At 32.3% G+C, this 21,077-nt stretch overlaps 1 protein-coding gene across 1 annotated transcript in view; it reads left to right on the top strand.

Annotated features, from left to right (window-relative positions):
* cue (Low-density lipoprotein receptor repeat domain-containing protein cueball) overlaps nucleotides 1-21,077 on the top strand; it is a 39,890-nt gene that overhangs the window by 15,770 nt on the left and 3,043 nt on the right. Inside the window, exon 2 of the mRNA XM_075307395.1 lies at nucleotides 19,402-20,767. Coding sequence (XP_075163510.1) covers nucleotides 19,402-20,767 — 1,366 coding nt within the window. The remainder of the gene's footprint in view (nucleotides 1-19,401; nucleotides 20,768-21,077) is intronic.

The following is a 21,077-nucleotide window of genomic DNA, read 5'->3' as shown; positions in this document are numbered from 1 at the left end:
TAAAACTCAATTAAAATTTTAATTGGAAAAATATTCGTGAATTTTTTTCTGCGTATATAATAGCAATTTTTTTGCAGGACCATAAACATAACAAAACATTCTTTATTTGATTGATTTTGTTGGATTTAGAAAACGGTGATCAAAACAAAAACTTAAAATCCACCTTTGCACATTCATATGTGGGAAACCAGCTTTGTTCAAAGCCCTCTATATGCCTTTATTCTAAACAATAAAGTCAATACCCCTTTGACCTACAGCGAAACTTCGTGTTAATACCACGTTTTATAATTAAATATGACAGAACTGTGTTATATTTTTTTCGTAATAATCTTTTAATTTCCGAGTTAATATTGATTTTACAAAATAATTTGTATATTTGTACATATTTGAAGGTTATATTGAATAATTTGTCGATTCGATTGTATTAATATAGATATACAAGGAAATATTTGGAAAAAAAGTGAAAGCTGTTTTGAGGTTCATTGCAATCTACGTGGATATACCACTAAAACAATATGAACAATTACTTTGTTCGCTTAAAGGTTTCTTTAGATTACGGCAATTCACTCCCGATGACTGTAACCCGTAGAACAGTTAAATGATCGAGTTTACTTCCTTAATGTTGGATGCTTCGATTTGAGAAATGTGTCTCTTAAATCTTTTGAATGAGACATATGCATTGCAACACTACAGTGTTACATCGATGTTAATTACATTAACGCGTATTTAAACATGAAGTGCTCTATAAAAATGCATATGTGAGTTCTTGTGTTTGTGTGTGTGTTTTTTTTTTAACTGATTCTGACACATTTGAATATAGGTTTGAATTATTGGCCTCGTTTTATTCCTCTTCGGAGAAACACAGCTGGCTATAACCAAAAATATTGCAGTGTATTTATGTCGAATATGCATTCAAATGGTATATGTGTTACATTTTGTATAATCAAGTAAACTTCCTCGAAGCTCACAAATAAAAGCGGGTTTGAAAATGAAAAGTGGTAGCATACAAATTTGCTAAAAAAAATAAAAATATTTATAAATATTGTAAATTATGTCAAACCGAATGCATCATCTTTTGTAAAAATTAAAAAGATTGTAGGATAGCTCCACACAGAAAAAGTCCGTAGTTAGGTTAGGTTTTTTTTCGAAATTCAATTCACAATCCAATGAAATTTTCCTTATCCCAAGTATTTCTCAAAAAAATTTAGAGCTAAAGGTGGGTATTAAGTTCTATGAGCGAACATATAAGTTGAATGTGAACTAAAGTAGAAAATGGGTTTCGTACGATTTCCAAAAATAGTAAGAATGGACCCAATTATATGAAAGGATGTAATTCAATTGTTGTCAAAAGAATACCATCCCATTATTTTTCCCTTGAGAGGAAAAAGAAGGGAGTTCAATTTTCGCACGAGGTAGCCATTTTTCCCCATAAAACTGCTTACTTTTTTAGTGCGGAAGAAAAATGAATATTTGTATATATATATATATATATATATATATATATATATATATATATATATATATATATATATATATATATATATATATATATATATATATATATATATATATATATATATATATATATATATATATATATATATATATATATATATATATATATATATATATATATATATATATATATATATATATATATATATATATATATATATATATATATATATATATATATATATATATATATATATTTTTTTTTTTTTTTTTTTTTTTTTTTTTTTTTGTAACTTCTTTATGTATTGAACAGATAGGTTAGGTATAGGGGCAGCCCGATATTTCAGGCTCACTTTGACTATTCAGTCCATTGTGATACCACAGTGGTGAACTTCTCTCTTATCACTGAGTGCTGCCCGATTCTATGTTAAGCTCAATGACAAGGGATACAATACAAAAAGCCTCATGGCCAAAAATACTGTGTAAAGGTGGGTACTATGTTCGGGGTTTTCACCAAAACACAAAATTAAAAGTGCAAAAATATACCATATACGAAGACGATTACATTTTTATCAAGTCTTATCATATATGGATGGAAAAAGTGCAATGTATTGATTGCGAAACGTTTAATATTTCTAAAATAATTGATTAAAAAAAGTAACCGTGAAAATAAGCTGGTTTTCAGCTTGAAAACTGAAAGTAGTACCTTTATTTATTTTTTCTGTATTTATTTACAGAACACAAATATCATAAGTTTGTTACTTTTCATATCTGAAACGAATGCTCGACCAGGATCTTCAAAAAAAAAAATGCATTTATAAAGAAGAAGCTTACTTTAGCTGTTTTTATGGCATTTCAATCGAACGACAGCATTCGTTTCGTATATGAGAAATTGGCTGTAATTAGTTTCGTTCGCAGGGATCCCATTTATTTTTGGATATTGTCGATACGTTTGGAAGAACCTTAACCCAAAATATATATTCAGAAGCATTTTCTCCCAAGCAAGATTTTGTTCTTACTGTAATTATAAATTATATGTCGCAAGTCGAGAGTAAATATTAATTAAATAAAACAATAATTTGTGTAGTATTATTTTTGCTTGAGGTCGTTTTAATATAAATTCGTTTTTACGATTTTTGAATGTCCCTTAAGTTAAAGTTAACTTTGTCTTAGCGGAGACACAAACCGATCTATGTTCAGCTGGCACAACAGCTCAGCTAATAATGAACATAGCTCAGTTACGTACGCACACGGACGAAAAAGACTGTTTTTCATATGTTTGGGTGTAAAAATTATATTTTTGGACATGAAATGTATGTAAATATAATATGCTTAGATGCAAACATATAACAATTTGGAAATAGCCTATAAACATACATGTGTTTAGAAAGGGAGACCTAGAGAGTATGTTGCAAGCAAAATAATGAATGTAACCAATTGGCGCCTTAGAAATATGTCCACACAAAGAAAATTTCATTAAAATTTTTTACTACCAGTGTATGCCTTAAGGTGAAACATAATATGTTTGAACACTACAAGCAACATTTTGTTTGGACCAATATATAAGCTTGAAGCAAACTGTGTTTGGGGTATATGTTACAGAATGGATTTTTTTTTGAGTGTGTAGAAAAAATAAATATTAAATAAAATTACGATCTATGTTCAGCTGGTACAACAGCTCAGCTAATAATGAACATAGCTCAGTTACGTACGTACACGGACGAAAAAGACTGTTTTTCATATGTTTGGGTGTAAAAATTATATGTTTGGACATGAAATGTTTGTAAATATAATATGCTTAGATGCAAACATATAACAATTTGGAAATAGCCTATAAACATACATGTGTTTAGAAAGGGAGACCTAGAGAGTATGTTGCAAGCAAAATAATGAATGTAACCAATTGGCGCCTTAGAAATATGTCCACACAAAGAAAAATACATTAAAATTTTTTACTACCAGTGTATGCCTTAAGGTGAAACATAATATGTTTGAACAATACAAGCAACATTTTGTTTGGACCAATCCTGAAACTATATAAGCTTGAAGCAAACTGTGTTTGGGGTATATGTTACAGAATGGATTTTTTTTTTGAGTGTGTAGGAAAAATAAATATTAAATAAAATTATGATTTTTTAATACAAAAACTATTGTCAGCAGACGAAGGTAAAACAATATAATAGAAATATGTATGAGGCGTTGAAAAAAAATGAAAGATTTACTGAATATCACAGATTTGGGCCAAAATTGCGTTATAAAACTTAAAGTCAGATTTTAGTATTTGAGCCACTGTGTCAAAAATCGGCATGGGCGGAATAAACCAAGCACTGGTGCAGACAGCTCTCCACGAGTAGAATGCGAATCTGAAATCAGTTTATCCGATTGGTTAACAGTTTTTGAGAAAATTGAGTCTTAAACTCAATTTCTAGCATTTAAAATTTTTAACACATAGTCAATAGTATCTATGTTAAAAAAAATATTGCCGTGAGGCCGATATTTCATGTCATTGAATACGAATGTGAATTTTGCTTAGCATAGAAGACTCATTTCTCTGATATAAAGTTTTTTCCTTGCCCAAAAGTCGATAAACTTTTCAATGAAGTCGTTTTGTTTTTATAGTTAAACGATTCGACTTAAAATTGGTTATCCTAACATGAAAGAAAATTTCGTTTTACTTTGATCAAAATGGCTTTAAAACTTCTGGAAAAATCTTCAAAATTAATGAAATCGTCTATAGTATTGTTGACTTTTTGCATCTTGAGCATAAAACTAAAAAGCGTTTAAAAATATATTTTTTAACACTTTATTTTAAAGTCGTTTTTTATTTGAAACATAAAATATTTTTCCCTTGTAGTCGACAAGGGCAAAGACAAAATCTTTGGAACCGTGAATGATTTTTTTCAGTGTGGGATTATATACCATTTCAATCACAGAAAATCGAATGAAAATTTCGCGTTTTAGGTCTTGGGCCAGGTTTTATATTTTTTGGACAATTTGAACCCCAATACTCGAATGTGCACAAGAAGTGGAATATTAGGATTGAGCTATATAAGAATATGGACCGATATGGACCACATTTTCCGCATAAAATTATGGGTGCGAAGCAACACTACATGTGCACAAGAAGTGGAATATTAGGATTGAGCTATATAAGAATATGGACCGATATGGACCACATTTTCCGCATAAAATTATGGGTGCGAAGCAACACTACAGCAAAATGGATAAAATTTCGGAAATCTATTGTATTCTCTCAAGTAGGGTCTTCATGGGGCAAAGGCAATATAAACCAAATGCGTGACTGTTGTGGTCTTTAACTTCCTCTAAGTTTGAAGTTTAAATCAACATTTTGTAATATTGAATTTCGACTTTTGATTTCAAATTCGATCTTTTCAAAAAGTATATTTTCTCAAATTTTAAAAACGTTGAAAATTCGACGTTTTGATTACTATGTCAACCGCTAAATCATATCAGTCCTGTATTGTTTTTTTTTTTTTTTTTTTAATAAAAGAACTATGTACAACAATAAAATACGTTTTAAGGCATTTTTCTTCGAAATTGGAAATTTGGTCCGCTGGAGTAAATTTTGGTCTGATTTTGGAAAAAATTTGGTCCAAAATAAAATTTCGTTGTGGCAACGCTGGTCAGCTCTCTCGGTTTTCATTATATTTCTTTCTCTTTACTGTATATTTATATCTCTCGCTCTCTGAATAAGATTTCGCAACATATATGGTTACATCCACGCGTATTATTTTTATGAGAAATTGATGTCCCAAACATTAATATATGTGCTCCAAATATTTTATGCTAATTTAGAACATTATATTTTTATATTTAAAAATATTATTTAAAAAAAATCAACCCGTAACACATTTGGTTTACACCGGAACAAATAAAATACTTTTCTATCCGTGTACAAATTTTTACTGAAAGTCGCTCGTTTGACATAATTTAATTAATTATTAATTTCATTAGTTTGTTAAACTGAATTCCTTACAATAAATTGCTTTTATTTTATTTTGAATTTTTTGCTTTACTTTTATGGGGTTTATTATAATTAGTTGTAATATTTTCCATGTTATGCAAATGCGTTTAATGAATCATAACGGATTTCCTTCCGCTGGAGTATATGGTGGTGATTTCCATAATTGTCAATGCTTTCCTATTTCCATCAATACAATATTTATTTATCAAGAATATGTAAAAAAATGTGCAACACTAATACAGCCACACTGAAAAAAAGCATGCCCGGCTCCAAAGATTTTGTCTTTACTTTAACAATTTTGGTATTGATTCCGAACCGAAGAAGCGGAGAATTCAAGTAAGGATACTTTACACAATACACAATTCTCTTTTAAACTTGGGTTTTGTGTACTTGTTTCTAGGAAGCAAATTTTAATTTTCGCTTTTTCAGCTGTTTTTCTTCATATGCTATCAAAGTCCTTTAAAAACTAGTTAACGACAACTTTATTTTCCAAATTAAGACTCAAATTCCAGTAGAAATTATGCTATGTTTCAAGTAAAAAAATAAAATAAAGTGTTGAAAAACATGTCCTATATTTGAACAATTTTTTGCTTTATATTCAAGATGCAAAAAGACAACAAATTTAAAGACAATTTCATTAAATTTAAAGAATTTTTCTGAATTATTAAAGTCAAGTTGACCTTGATACCCATTTTTAAGTGAAATCACTTAAGTATAAGGATAATACGACTTCATTGAAAAGTTTATCGACTTTTGGACAAGGAAAAAAACTTTATATTATGCGTCTTCTAAGCGAAGCAAAATTTGCATTCGTATTTTAAGGACATGAAATCTTTGGCCTCACGACAATATTTTTTTCAGTGCAGGTATACGGTCATGGATTGTTCCGGTAGTCGCCATTTCACCCAGTATCCTCTATTATCTTCTAATGGTTCGTCATGTATCGTGTTTCCGGTCATTCTCATTGCCACCATATTAAACATGCTGTAGTTCATTCCTACTATTTTTCCAATTTTAAAAATCACTAAGATTTAACAATCAATAAAGAATTGTTTTAAACATACAACAAGAAAAATAAGATCAACGATTTTACGAACTCACATTTGTATGCGAAAATTGATTTATTTTAATATCCAACATAATTGATTTTAATTTACTTTGATTAAAATTCAATTTGCCTATTGCAAAAAGTCATCGAGACAGTAGCCAGAAGCGGAATTTTGAGACGGCATCTCATATACAGAGCTACTAAATGTCATTCTTGCAAAATTGGCTTTTACAATCATATGATATTGCAAGCTTATTTTATCAGCTCCACGAAACGTTGCTGCACATGTGATTACAGAATATCAAAATAGTACATAATGTGTGTAATATGAATAAACCAGCATGTAAAATATGTAAATACACGCAGAGAAGAAACATGATTGTCACAATCATATTCGAAGAGCAAAATAATATGATAGCAGCTATTTTTGCGGCGACCATGTAACAGTTTAACCTGCAAACATGTTGGCTCAATGAACATGGTTCTAAGAAAAATATAATTGTCCTCATCTAAAATGTTATTATATTGATAAAAAGAATTTTGTTTGAATGAAAAGACAATGGTCACGATTTAAAATGTTATGGTATTCATTAAAAATGTTTTTCTCCTAGTTAAAAGAACATGGTCACAATCTAAAATGTTTTGATCTTTATGAAAAAACTTTTTTCATCGTCGAAAAAAGGACGCCACTTGAGAAAAGGAACACACAAAATTAACTTTATTTGTTTGTTTTTATTTATTTATAAACTAATTCATTGTTTATTTGTTTTTATAATGCCTTTCAAGCAAACATCATATATTTTTATACACTCTATTTTATTTCAATTCCAACAATAAGTAATTATTCCATATTTACATCGTGCCCATCAAATGTACAAACGCAGACATCATGTAACTGCAAATAAAAATAAATGATCCATATAGCAAAATGTAGAACGAAAAACAGGTACACTTTTTCAATTGCACTCACATAAAACCACGTGCCACTTCTGAATAAATAAATTAACACAAAACACAGTAATCCGTATTCAGCGTCCATTCCAAGAAACAATCAACACACGACTGACGCGCAAAATGAAAATCGTGTGTACCTGCTCAATATTTTTATAAAATTCTTTTCGCTGCAAAAAAGTTAAAAAATTAAATGGTCTTTATGGCCATGTAATGGTTCTATACATATCTATACTTAACCTATAAAAATACTATTTTCCCTGTAAAAAAAGTAAAAAAATTGAATGGTCAGATGCATGATTTTCCCGACCATTCAATGGTCTCAAATTCTATCATTTAAATGATAGAACATGTTTGCGGCATTTGAGAACCATTCAAATGCTTATTGCCACCATACATTTTTCTCCACTCGAAAACTATTTTTACAAAGACAACATAAATGGTTTTCGAGACAATTACATGCTCTAAATAAGCATTAAATGGATGCGGCAACCATGTTCAAACATGGTTTTTCTGTGCGTGCACCTATCAACCCTCTAATGCCAAAACCTCGCCTTTAGGCGAGCTCCATTTAATAAGGAAGCTTTTAGTAAAACACACCTTAAGACAACAAAAATGGCCAAAATAAAAAGAAAACTTATTTGAAACTATTCAAGAGGCTTTGCAGCATATGCTGAATTTTACAGTATAAATTTTTCTTTCTTAGTTCTCTTGCTTTTGTGTCGTTAACATTGAAAATTTAATCAGCTGGCAAAAAATTGGGGTATTAGAGGGTTAACTCCGAATCATCTCTTGAATCTATCCAGTGCTTGGTACACTAAAAAAAAGCATACCCGGTTCCAAAGATTTTGTCTTTACACTACTGATTTTAGTATTGGTTCCGAGCCAAAATAGCGAAGAATTGATACCTTTAATACACAATTTACTTTTAAATTTAATTTTTGCTTACTTGAGTCTAGCTAGGAAACAAATTATAATTCGTTTTGCTATCAAAATCCTTAAAAACGTGTAAACGACAACTCAGACTCGACTTCAATTAAAATCCGTCTTTAAAAAGATGTCTTTAAAATAAGGTATTGACAACAACAACTATTTTTGAACCCTTTTATGCTTTGTAATCAAGATACAAAAAGTCAACAAATTTAAAGTCCATTTAATTGATTTTGAAGCATTTGTCAGATTTATTAAAGACAATTTGATCTTAGTTTAAAAATTTTTTCTTTCACACTCAAAAAAAAGTGAACTCTCTATTTCACTAAAGCCAATTTAACTTTATTTCAGTTCATGGAATTATTATGTTTGGAGAGTGTTTCTTTTACTTTAATAGTTTTTTAAGTACGTTAGCAGCATAAAGATTTATTTCTCACAACATAGTTCATTATTTCATTAAATTTGTAAATTTTACTACAAATGCACCCATCATGAAATTCGTATGTCACTAAAGACATTCTTGCAATTTTGAACTCCAATTTTTTCCTTCAAACTAAAAAATTTTCTTTAACAAGTGAAAAAACTTGATTATGTCTAATAAATTTTCTTGAATTTTTCGAAAAATATTTACTTATTTTTGTAATATCGGCGTGATGCCAGCGTTGGTAATACTGTTTAATTAACTGAGACTTTTCTTCATGGTGGGTTCACTGTTTTTTCAGTGCATATAAAGATATCCATTTCTGATCGAATCACTTAGCTATAAGGACAAAACGACTTCATTATGACGTAATTGAAAATTATGGACAAGCCTCTACTTTCAATTTTCAAAAAATCGGGCAAAAGGAAACCCTCTCCCCTCCTTCGCTCCACCTCGACCAGATATAGAAAAAATCATGTGCCTTCATTTCACAAACTACCCAACGGTCCCTATAAATTCCAAGTAAATCGATATCCAAAAATCATGTAATCATGTACAAACAAACAAATAAACAAACATACCTTCTCCCACGTTCTTTGTAAATTTCAAGTAAATCGGAGAAAGTTAGATTTTTCCTCTATTGTTTTTAAAGGAACGTCACTCTCCCCGATAAAATATCAACAAATACAGAAGTGGATAGCACCCTTAACCTTCTCTGAAAATTGAACTTGAAACCTTCATGTTTCAAAATGTGAGGCAAGGAGAAGGTTCCCTCCCCTCCAAATACCCAAAAATCAGGTACACTACATTGATTTCATAAATTTCGAGTATGCTTGAGAATTTTGGTTTTTTATGTTTTAGAGGAGGTCCCTGACCAAATATCGAAATATCGTAGACGTCCCAGAAAATATCAAGCAAATTATAAGCCCAATTTTCAAACCGCAGGGAAAGGGAGGCCCCTCTTCGCGTTCAAATAACACAAAATCCGGTATCCCATATTAATTTCATAACCACTCCTCACGTCCTCAGTAAATTTCAAGTTATTCGGAAAAGTTTAATTGTTTCATTGTATATGCTTAAGGAGAAGCGGATGCCTCCCTGTGATTAAATTTTTACAAATAATCACATCGATTTTTTTACAGATTTTTCATTAGGGTCGCAAAGTTGTGTGTCTAAACTGAACTCACACGCACAGAAGGAATAACATATGATCACCTCAAGCACGTTTCAAGAAGAAAATGTTCTTGAAAAATGTTTGAGGCGATCGTATTTTCTCTCTTGTCAAATATCGTGTACGTTTTGGAAAACGAAAGAAAGCTTTCGTTCGATATACAGGAAAAGGGCTACAGTAGATAACGGATATAAGAAAGTCAGAAAATCCAAATTTCTTTTTATATGCGTTTTTCTTTTCTTATAGGGAATTATTGTTTATAAGAAAAATTTTTTTTAAAGCACACATATGCAGAAATAAAATTTCGTTTTGTAGTTTTCAAATATTTTTATTAAAAAAAAAATAAAATAAAATTTTATAGCTTCATTCTGCCATAAGGTGGGTATTAAGTTCGAGTTTAGCCGCTAAAATCGTCATTTTTTCACGATTACTTTTCTCTAATAATCCATTTTAAGGAATACAAACTTAGTGAAAATTTGCTTTGGGCTATTCCCCATCAAGTTATAATAAAATTTGCAACAAATGTGTATAATTTTATGCCTTTTTTTACTGGTTTAGTTTTCACATTAGCGGAAAAAATCGATTAAATTTTAAAACTCAAGTTTCGTACTTAGTTTCGATTGTTATTCTGTTGTTCATGCAATTAATTCGGAAATTCATAAAATGATTTAAAACATCTTTTTGTTTTTCTTTGACCAAATCAAATTTACTTATAGAAGTTATATTTTCAGTAGGATTGCCTAGATGACAATCCGTGATTGAAAAATTGTTCTTTTATCAGATTTCTTCTTATAAACGTTTTTCGTATACGAAACATTTTTCGTAACAAAGAACACCAAAAAGATAATATTATTCTTTATTCTTTCAACCGCCAATTTATGATCAAGTTAAATAAATTGAAAGAAACTATTTGACGTGTATTATTTGGAACGAAACAGTGGTGTCAGAATTCGGCAATGAGTCTTGCACCAGAGGATATGCAGAACATAATGGACACGCTTGCTGATGCAAAAAAGGCACCTGTGGTGAGTGCAACACAGACGGCGGTTGCAAGAACGTCTTCCTCAAGTATGACTGTGAAACTTCCAGCTTTTTCAATGACAGACTTAAAACAAGCGAAGGAGGCAGTATCGGGGGTTACTTTGCGCGATTTGATTGGGCATTGGGACTCGCCAAGGTGCCGGAGATCGAATATGCGAATTATGCGCGAGTGCATATGGGAGCACACTTGAATTCAGCCTTGAAGATATTAGTAAGTCCGGAGCAACCAACAACGGTCAATTATGACTAAATTAAACATATTCACCAGCCTTTTCGTCGGAAAGAGGAATAAGTATGCAGAAAGCGTAAGATTTAGGCAGATAAAACAGGTACCTGATGAATCAATATCGAATTTCAGCCTGCGTTTGAAGAAATGTGCGGCATTCTGTGAATATGGAAGTGGAAGAATGCTCATTGAACAATTTTTCCAAGGGCTAAAATACACTGGTACGTGCGATGAAATACTTGCGAAACAACCGTCAAAATTTGCCGCAAAAGAGGTAAATTCCAGTACATCACAGCAAATCGAACAGACATGCAAATTGGGGTTCAACTCAATTACAACCAAGTGTGGTTCGAACACTAAGATTATTCAGGCACCTAGTAGTGTTAAATGTTTCGGCTGTGGTGGCAACCACTTTCGACGAGACTGTCGGTTCAAGAATGCAAAATTCTACGTTTGGGGAAAAGTGGGCCATATGGCAAAGGTTTGCAAGGCCAAGACGAACCAAGTTGAATGCGATAATAATGAGGAAGTCATTGATGAGTTGCGGTTGGTGAACAGGGTGAGTCAAAATGGCGGCTGTGAGAAAAAATTTGTCTATTTTAAAATTAACGACAAGATCGTTGAAATGGAACTGGACACAGGTGCGCCCTGTAGTATAATATGTAGAAAGAAACTGCGAGGCATTAAACCGAATTATAAATCATTGAAATCGGAGAGGCGTTTTGCAAATTATACGGGCCATGGGATTAACCGCGTTGGCAGGGTGGTAGTTAAGGCGACGTTGGGAAAAAGGACAAAACTTCTAAATTTGTACGTGAAGATGAGTTGGACACACTATGCGGTCGTGAATGGATTTGACACTTTGCTCATGAAATAAGCTTTGAGAATTTGTTTTCGAGTCAAACATCTGATTCAGAGCCTGAATAGCATTGCTTCGGAAGAGACAAAATTGAATACCATATAGAAAATGAAGTTGCAACAGGCTTTGGATAAATTCAATGACGTATTTGGTGAAACGGCAGGAAAATTAATTGGGCCACCTGTGAGAGTACAAATGAAAGATGATGCCAAGCCAATATTTGCAAGACCGAGAGAGATACCTTACGTGCTTCGTGAGAATATTTTAGTATCAACTCAAGTGTTGATGCCGTACGATCCCAGTTTGCCTTTATTGCTGGCAATCGACGCTAGCAAAACGGGACTAGGTCTTGTCCCACCGTTTGGAAAATGGAGAAGAACGACCACCCAGCAAAAAAATTTGGAAGTTCTTCCAAAGGCACAACTTTAAATTCACTTCCAGAAGATGTACTCCCAATGATGTTCTTCACTTTAACTATACAGGAAGTTCTTTTCGTTCAATTTTTTATAACATGAAAAATTGTGAATTTTTGAAAATATTTGAGGTCAAACGTTTCAGAGAAGCGTTAGAATCCATTAAAAATTATAAAAAAATATTTTTACATCCAATTTTTTAATTCACATCCAAAACATTGAATCCGGATCACACCTAAAGAAGTGATGCAAATTCAGTGCAACGGCTGTTGAAATGGAGAACTTCCGTCCTATGACAAGTCCATCTTAATTTCATCGCTTCTGCGTCAATTTTGCACCACTTCCGGATCCAAAAAGAACATTTTCATTACTTTTTTGGCGACGTGGAACGTATGCACATGGACTATGCGGGGCCGTTTCAGGGTGTAATGTTATTGATAATAACCGACGCATTTAGTAAATGATTAGAGGTGAAGGTAACCAAAGCGATGACAGCTGGTTACGGATAATGATACCAAATTCTCGTCCATTGAATTCAATAGATACCTTACATCAATTGAAGTGGAGTATCACAAGTACACCGCCCCATACCACCCCTCGATCAATGGTCAAGCTGAGCGGAGTGTGCAGACAGGCAGACACTGTATGAGAATCTTAATGAATTCCTAAGGCAATATAAGACTGTCCTCCACTCAACGACGGGTGTATCACCAGAACAACTTGTTCTGGGAAGGCAGATGAGATCTAGACTTGATTTGGTAAGACCAGAAACCGTGCCCGAGAAGGTGCACGTAAGGCAGTATATGAAGAAAAGTGATACACGTGGTAGAGGATTTGACGTGGACCATGAAGTATTCTTTACGCTACCAGTCAATATGGGTAGTAAATGGCAGAAAGCTTTTGTAGCGAAGAAGCTTGGACAGGCTCACTATGCGATTAAGGGAGGAGGAAAATGTGTAAAGAGACACGTGGACCAGATGCGAGGCACAGGCATAGGAAGCCATCCTGTTGAACCACAGCACCCACGGTGCGAGAAAGAAAGTGAGGATGATGCAACTTGTACTCAAACAAAGGAGAACAGTCATGATTCAAGTTATCTCAATCATTACCAAAGAAAGACACCTGCCCAACGAACCGAACAAAATTCGCCAACCGGAGAAAGCAGCTACAGTCCTCTCTTGGGGTTTGAGACTGATGACGAATTTACAACTCCACCTCCACAACCAAGTAGTCAATCGGCAGGCGCATCCCCTGGAATGACTGGCCAGGAAAAACTGAGACGGTCATCAAGGACCCCTCGCCCGAGAATCCTCTTCTCTCCGTAGAAGTAGATAAATGTTATATTTCACATCGAATACTTTATCAATTATTCAGTAACCATTACTCAAGTTCATAACATCATTACATAAGCTACTCTTCTTCTTATTTTTAATATTATTCTTTATTCTTTCAACCGCCAATTTATTAACAAGTTTTGACGTGTATTATTTGGGACGTAACAGGTTTATTAACATATCACTCACGTAATCGTAATGATTAGTTATCTAAAATAGTTAAGTCAGTTATCTTAAAAATTTCAATTGCGTCAATAACATTATTTTTTATTTCAATATTTATGACCAGTAAATCGTTTCGTTTAATGAGTTCTTTTCAAACATAAATCCTTTTTACATTTGTGTCTTGAGAATTCATCAAAGACCATAGAAATTGACATACCAAATTTTGCATTGACAGTGCTAGTTCCATAGAGGTTTGTAATTTTTTATTTTCATTTTTTTATGGAAAACATAATTTCCTTAATTGAACAAAGTTACATCTATGTTAAGTTTTACATTTCCCCACTTGCTCCAAGTTATTATCTGTTATTAATATCTTTTTATTTGTATTTTAATGTGTCGAACCAAACGCGTAAATTATGGTTTCAGCAGCCAATTTGCCATCTTTTTTAATATATGGTCTTTGGAATTCATTAAGAATGTCTTTACTTTTCTATTATACCTTATTTTTATTTTTTTTTTTTTGCCATACTAAATGTTGCATTTAGGGTGTTCGATACACTGAAAAATTTTTGTTCTGAGTCATAAGATTTCATGCGATGATGCGAATTTTGCTTAGCATAGAAGACGCATTTCTCTGATATAAAGTTTCTTTCCTTGTCCAAAAGTCGATAAACTTTTCAATGAAGTCGTTTTGTCCTTACAGTTAAGTGATTCGACTTAAAACTGGGTGTCATGACATGAAAGAAAATATTGTTTGACTAAGGTCAACTTGGTTGTAATAATTCTGAAAAAAAATATTCAAACCATTAAAGGTTGAGTAACTATTTCAGTTTGAAGCACTCTAACAAAACTGTGGCTTTCAAAGAGAAAATTCAACTATTCAATCAACGAACGCATTAACGCAAGGTATATAACTCAACCTTAACGGCGTTCAATGCATACACTGAAAAAAATATTGTCGTGAGGTCAAAGATTTCATGTCTTTAAAATACGAATACAAATTTTGCTTAGCATAGAAGACGCATTTCTCTAACATAAAGTTATTTTCCTTGTCCAAAAGTCGACAAACTTTTCAATGAAGTCGTATTGTCCTTATAATTAAGTGATTTGACTTAAAAATGGGTATCTTAACATGAAAGAAAAAATTTATAGGCTAAGGTCAACTTGACTTTAATAATTCAGAAAAATTCTTTAAATTTAATGAAATTGTCTTTAAATTTGTTGTATTTTTGCATCTTGACTACAAAGCAAAAAATCGTTCAAATATAGGACATGTTTTTCAAAACTTTATTTTAAAGAAGTTTTTTACTACAAACATAGCATAATATCTACTAAATTTTAGTCTAAATTTGGAAAAGAAAGTTGGCGTTAACTCGTTTTTTAAGGACTTTGATAGCATATGAAGCAAAAAAGCTGAGAAAGCGAAAAATTAAAATTTGCTTCCTAGAAGCAAGTACACAAAACCTAAATTTAAAAGAGAATTGTGTCTTAAAAGTATCCTTACTTGTATTCTCCGCTTCTTTGGCTCGGAATCAATACCAAATTTTTTAAAGTAAAGACAAAATCTTTGGAACCGAGTATGCTTTTTTTTCAGTGTACTTGTCGGTTACGATTTGTCTTCACAAAGTAAACTAAGAATAAGAAGAAATTGTCAGAAAATTATTGAAACCCCGGAAAAATAAGGAAAATAAGCTTTCCTTATTAATCAATTGCACAAATTTTAACATAATTTGTGAGACTTTCATAAAAAAAAATGGAAGGAACATATATGTTCTTCCTCTTCCTCTTCTATTGTTTTGTTTTCGTTTGAACATAAGTGGAACAAAACAATATTTTACATTTCTCAAGAACGCAATATGAATTGCGTATATATTCCATATGCCAGTTAGAAACTTAACTGCTGAAAATTTTTTCAGTTAAAGTTAACCGGAGAAAAGATATTTCCATTTTTCTTTCTGTTAACTGGCAGATAAAGCCTAATGGAGCTACATGAAAATGGCCGTCAAAAACGCAATATGAATTGACAATAGTTGTGTTCCCTACTACTAACAAAGAAATATTTTTGAAATTCTAAATCGAAGAAACATTTTGAAAATATCATTTTATTAAATTTTATATTCTTTAAAAACGCAATCGCAATCTAATACTCTGTAGGAGTAGTACTCTGAGAAATATCAATAAAATATTTCCATTTAAAATTAAAAACGTATCAATTAAAAAGTGCTGAAATAATTATAAATTAATCAAAATACAATAAATAATTGAATATCTCAATTAAGGAATTGATTGAGTTTTACGAACGAAATCGATTAAATTTTTAAATGTGTTAATTAAAAATGAACAAATCAAATATTTTTTTATATCTGTATATTAATTCTGAAACAATTTCAATTAAAAAGTTAATTGAAACAATTAATTTCGTGATTGAATTTCTTTCTGTCGCACCATCAACAATCGCAATCGCAGCACTCTCGTTTGTCGGCAGTGCTGAAAATGTCCTCAATTTGTCACTATGCGTGCCATAATTTTCACAGAAGCCAACCAGCAGCTTGGCTTTTTTAACATAAGAACATTAAAAGTTCATAATCCGGCCAAAATATGTAAAAGGTGCAAATTTTTCAACAACCCATCAAAAAATGAATCCCCAAACAAGTACTTAAAATGTTCCTATTGGATACGTTCTTTTTTTACAAAAGAACATTAAAAGTTCATATTCATCCATTATGCGCTATAATTAGCGCATAATGGATGAATTTAACAAGGTCTTGTCATAAGATGGATGTCCACCATTTCAACAGCCGTTGCACTGAATTTACATCACTTCTTAAAGTGTGATCCGAAATCAGTGCTTTGGATGTTAATTTAAAAATTTTGTGATATTTTGCCAAATAACGCATGTCTGATACGTTTGACCTCAAATATTGACACTATGAGTTTGAAACTCATAGTGTAGTATTAGTAAACATATCGACATAGAGTAAAAATTTGAAAGTTCGACTCATTAAAATTTTGGAAAAGTTATCTTTCGTCCCTTGCATTGGTTGACCGTTGTTTTTTTTTTTTTCGAATAAATGTCGATTATGGCAACATCAATAGTCGATTAGCCGATTTTGCCAAACAACAATTAATTCTCAAAAATATCGAAAGTCGAAGTTCGTCTCAGAATCAAATTTTGAGTCTATTTAGTGATGTCCGTCTATTTGTCCACGTATGTTTTTATTCAAAGCACAGCTTATATTAACCGGAGAAAAGATATTTGCAATTTACTTTCTATTAACTGGCAGTTAAAGCCTAATGGAGGAACATGAAAATGGCAGTAAATGTTATTGATCCAAAACTTTACATTATATTGAAAAAAAAAAAATTATTTGGGTTTAGTTTACAAGAAATAAACAACAAATCTATTAACTACGTGATAGTACTCATGAAAATCTGATGTAAGGTAATCGAAACCCTCCGGTATTGGTAAGCCCTAAGGGTATTAAGTTCGAGTTTAGCTGATAAAATCGTCAGATTATGAGCATAACCAGATAAATATGTGCGAAATCTGCTGGACGAATTACGAGAAGCTTGTAGATTGTTCTAGATGGTTGTACACAAGGCTAGACGAGACATAGTATATTGTAGTATATTATACAACCATCTTGCTAGAATATTCCAAATAGTTATGGCTTGGCTATAAAACCTCTGGCAGATGGAGCTAGTCAAGTCAGTCGTAAGCTAAAAGTCAAACAGGACACAGCGTAGAGCATATAAGTGAAGCCTAGTTAATCTATCAGTTAAGCAAATAAATTGTAGATTGTCGTTATTTGAAAAGAACTGTGTTTTAATTATCGGGTTATTAACCCTAGAAAGCTTATCCTACTGAAAGTCACGGGTTTGTCATCACGTGGACAAAATTTGTGACTTTTTGTTTTAAATTTTTGTACTTACATTTATTATTTAAAAACGTTTTTGGCTAAACTTTTATTTATTGTGTAACAGAAATATCACATTTTCAGTACTCATTTTCATGAGGGAGAGCGAAAACTAAAAAGCTCATACGTCTCTCAGACGTAAATAAGCTGTCTAGGGTTAAACACGCCTCAATATAAAAACGTAACAATATATTTTCAGGATTGATCCAAGCATAATATTGCTTGTATTGTCAAAACATATTATGTTTCACTTTTAATGACATTTTCTTTGTGTGTATATATTTTTAAGACACCAATTGGTTACTTCCAATTTTTTACTTGCAGCATACTCTCTCGGTCTCTCTTTCCAGACACATATATGTTTATAGGCAATATATAAATTAATATATGTTTGCATATATGTTACATCCATTTAAAAAATTGTATGTCCCAAACATAATACGTTCTAACATATTAACATATATGTCGCAAACATGTTATGCTAGTTTACGATCATTATATGCTTGCACTTAAAAATAATTTGCTAACATTTTTAGTTCCACACATATAATTTTTACACCTAAACAACAATCGATTCGTCCGTGTACCAGTCTTTGCTGGGTAAATCGGTTTGGATCAGTGTTGTCAGCATTGGGGATTTTCCCCAAATCGGGGATATTCTTCGGGGATGGGGGCGAAATTTTTGAGTTGGGGATTTGGTGGGGAAATTACAGAAATTTGAGGATTTTTGTGGGGAATCTTCGAAATCTGTTAAATATATATAATTGGGTTTAGAGTTATGTTTTCTATGAAATTCATTTACTCTGATTGCCTAAGAAATTTTTCCAAAAACGCCATATTGATCGATCACCCAATTTTATTTCTTGATTAAATTGTGATTGTCAAAAATGTATTGGGGATTTTTGTGGGGAATTTTAATTTAAATTGGGGATTTTTGGGAATGAAAGCTTTCCAATTTGGGGACTTGAGCCAAGAAAATACTGGCACCACTGATTTGGATATCTTCTATATATTATGTGTATAATTCGATTTAGGCTAATAAAGTGTAACAAATTCATAATTAGCATATACAGTGAAACCTCTCAAACGTGAACACTCTGAAACCCAGACATCTCTCAAAGGTGGACAATTCTCAAGACAAATGTTTGCTATTTAACACATCAAAATTAACCTCTCATAAGCGGACACCCCCCAAATGTGAACAAAATTTAAGCGACCGTGGGTGTCCACATCTAAGAGGTTTCACTGTATTGATGTAAAACACATGAACCCATTGATGTAAAATTCAGCCTAAATCCGTTCTTGATGGACATAATTGATAGCACATTTTGACTTTAATAAAAGTGTTAGGATACTTAAAGTAATTCATGACATAGAGTGTGACTTGTCTTTACATACTTATTTTTAAATCATTATGTACTAAAAATCTAGTTACATTGCAATTCGTCAATCAATTAAATTTCCGTCTGTTATTCTTTTTTTCAGATTATGCCGTAACCGCCAAAACAAAAATAATTTTTTATAATGAACACTGGAGAGAGGTTACCAGTTCGGCACACCAATTCGATCATTTATCTGCTATTGCATTCGATGAGACAGAAGAAATTGTTTATTTCGCCGATCGTGTACATAACAATGGCAGTATATTTTCCTTGAAATTATCTCATGGAGGATCCTCAGATGATAATCATATTATTGACACAATAGTACAAAAGACTCAAAACGAGACAATTACCAGCATTGCCTATGATCCATTGGACAGAAATTTATATTGGGTGGATCAAAAAGGAAGGAAGATATATTATACATCTGTTGATAGAGTGGAATTAAAGGAGCCGAAAATCCTTATGGATTTTGCCAATGAAGACACTCTTCCTGATGGTATCGCTATAGATTTTTGCCGACGTAAACTTTATTGGACCAACTCCAATTTTACTAATGCTACAATAGAACGAATTGATTTGGATGGAAATAATCGTAAAGTAATTGTTGATAAAGACTTGTGGTTACCTCATGGCATAGTTGTCGATCAATTAGCGGATCGTATCTACTGGGTAGTCGATCAACAAGGTATACATTATACTGTGGAAAGTGCCAATCTAGACGGTACTGAACGTACAGTGGTAGTCAAAGGTATGCACAGTACCCCTTCAAATTTGGCTGTAACGAAAGATTTAATATATTGGACTGATGAAAGGAATGAGGCTATTTTGAGTCACACTAAAGTGGTTAGTGAGAAATCCGTTAACCATACCGAGAAGGAAATTGAGGAAGCATCTTTACCGCGTATGATACTAAGACTTCAGGATAAACCTAGCGGTATCATTGCTCGTTCCCGTTATATGACCAATTTGCAGAAGGATGACCACTGTAGCAGCGTAATTAATAAAATTACACGACGTCTTTTAGATTCGAAACCCATTTCAATGGACAACGAGATTTCAGCCGGAGTAGATTTACCGAAGCGCGACTATTGCCTGAACGATGGTATATATATAGAACAAAGCGGAATATGTATTTGTAAAGTAGGATTTGTTGGTGCTCGTTGTGAAACAAATGAATGTCACAACTATTGTATACATGGTACGTGTACCATGTCCTCGACGGGACAGCAAAAGTGCTCGTGCCAACGCGGTTTCTACGGCAGAAGATGTCAATCGTCTAAGTGCTCGGGGTATTGCCTGAACGAAGGTGAATGCAAGATCGATAGCAATGGCGAGCCAACATGTGAATGTAGTGACAATTTTGGAGGACAACGTTGTGACCAAAATTCAACCGAGATTTGTTCACTCTTCTGTAGGGTGTTGAAATATGAGCCGGACACATATGTACCATTTGGATGTCATGACATGTAAGTTCAAATACAAGAGTTTTTTTTAATCTAAGTTTAAAACTGGGAAATCATTTATTTTTATATAGGAAAAGAAGGTAATTGCATGTGTTTGAAGATAAATTCGAATTTAGAATTGCAGCAGAGGCCTTATCCGGGACACAAACCAGCACTTTTAAATTCAAATTTAATTTTTCACAAAACTAATTTATTTAAAAATTATTTTTCGGGTGAATTTATATAAGTGTGACCACTGTGCGAAAATTTTTCAATTTTTTAATTGAGGCAAACAATTATGTATTGCGTTATTGTTTATTTATTTATAGTGAAT

The sequence above is a fragment of the Haematobia irritans genome, chromosome 4 (genome assembly GCF_050003625.1).
Source record: "Haematobia irritans isolate KBUSLIRL chromosome 4, ASM5000362v1, whole genome shotgun sequence".
Classification (NCBI taxonomy): Eukaryota; Metazoa; Arthropoda; class Insecta; order Diptera; family Muscidae; genus Haematobia; species Haematobia irritans.
The sequence above is the reverse complement of the archived record's forward strand: the minus strand, read 5'-3'. Positions and strand labels throughout refer to the sequence as shown.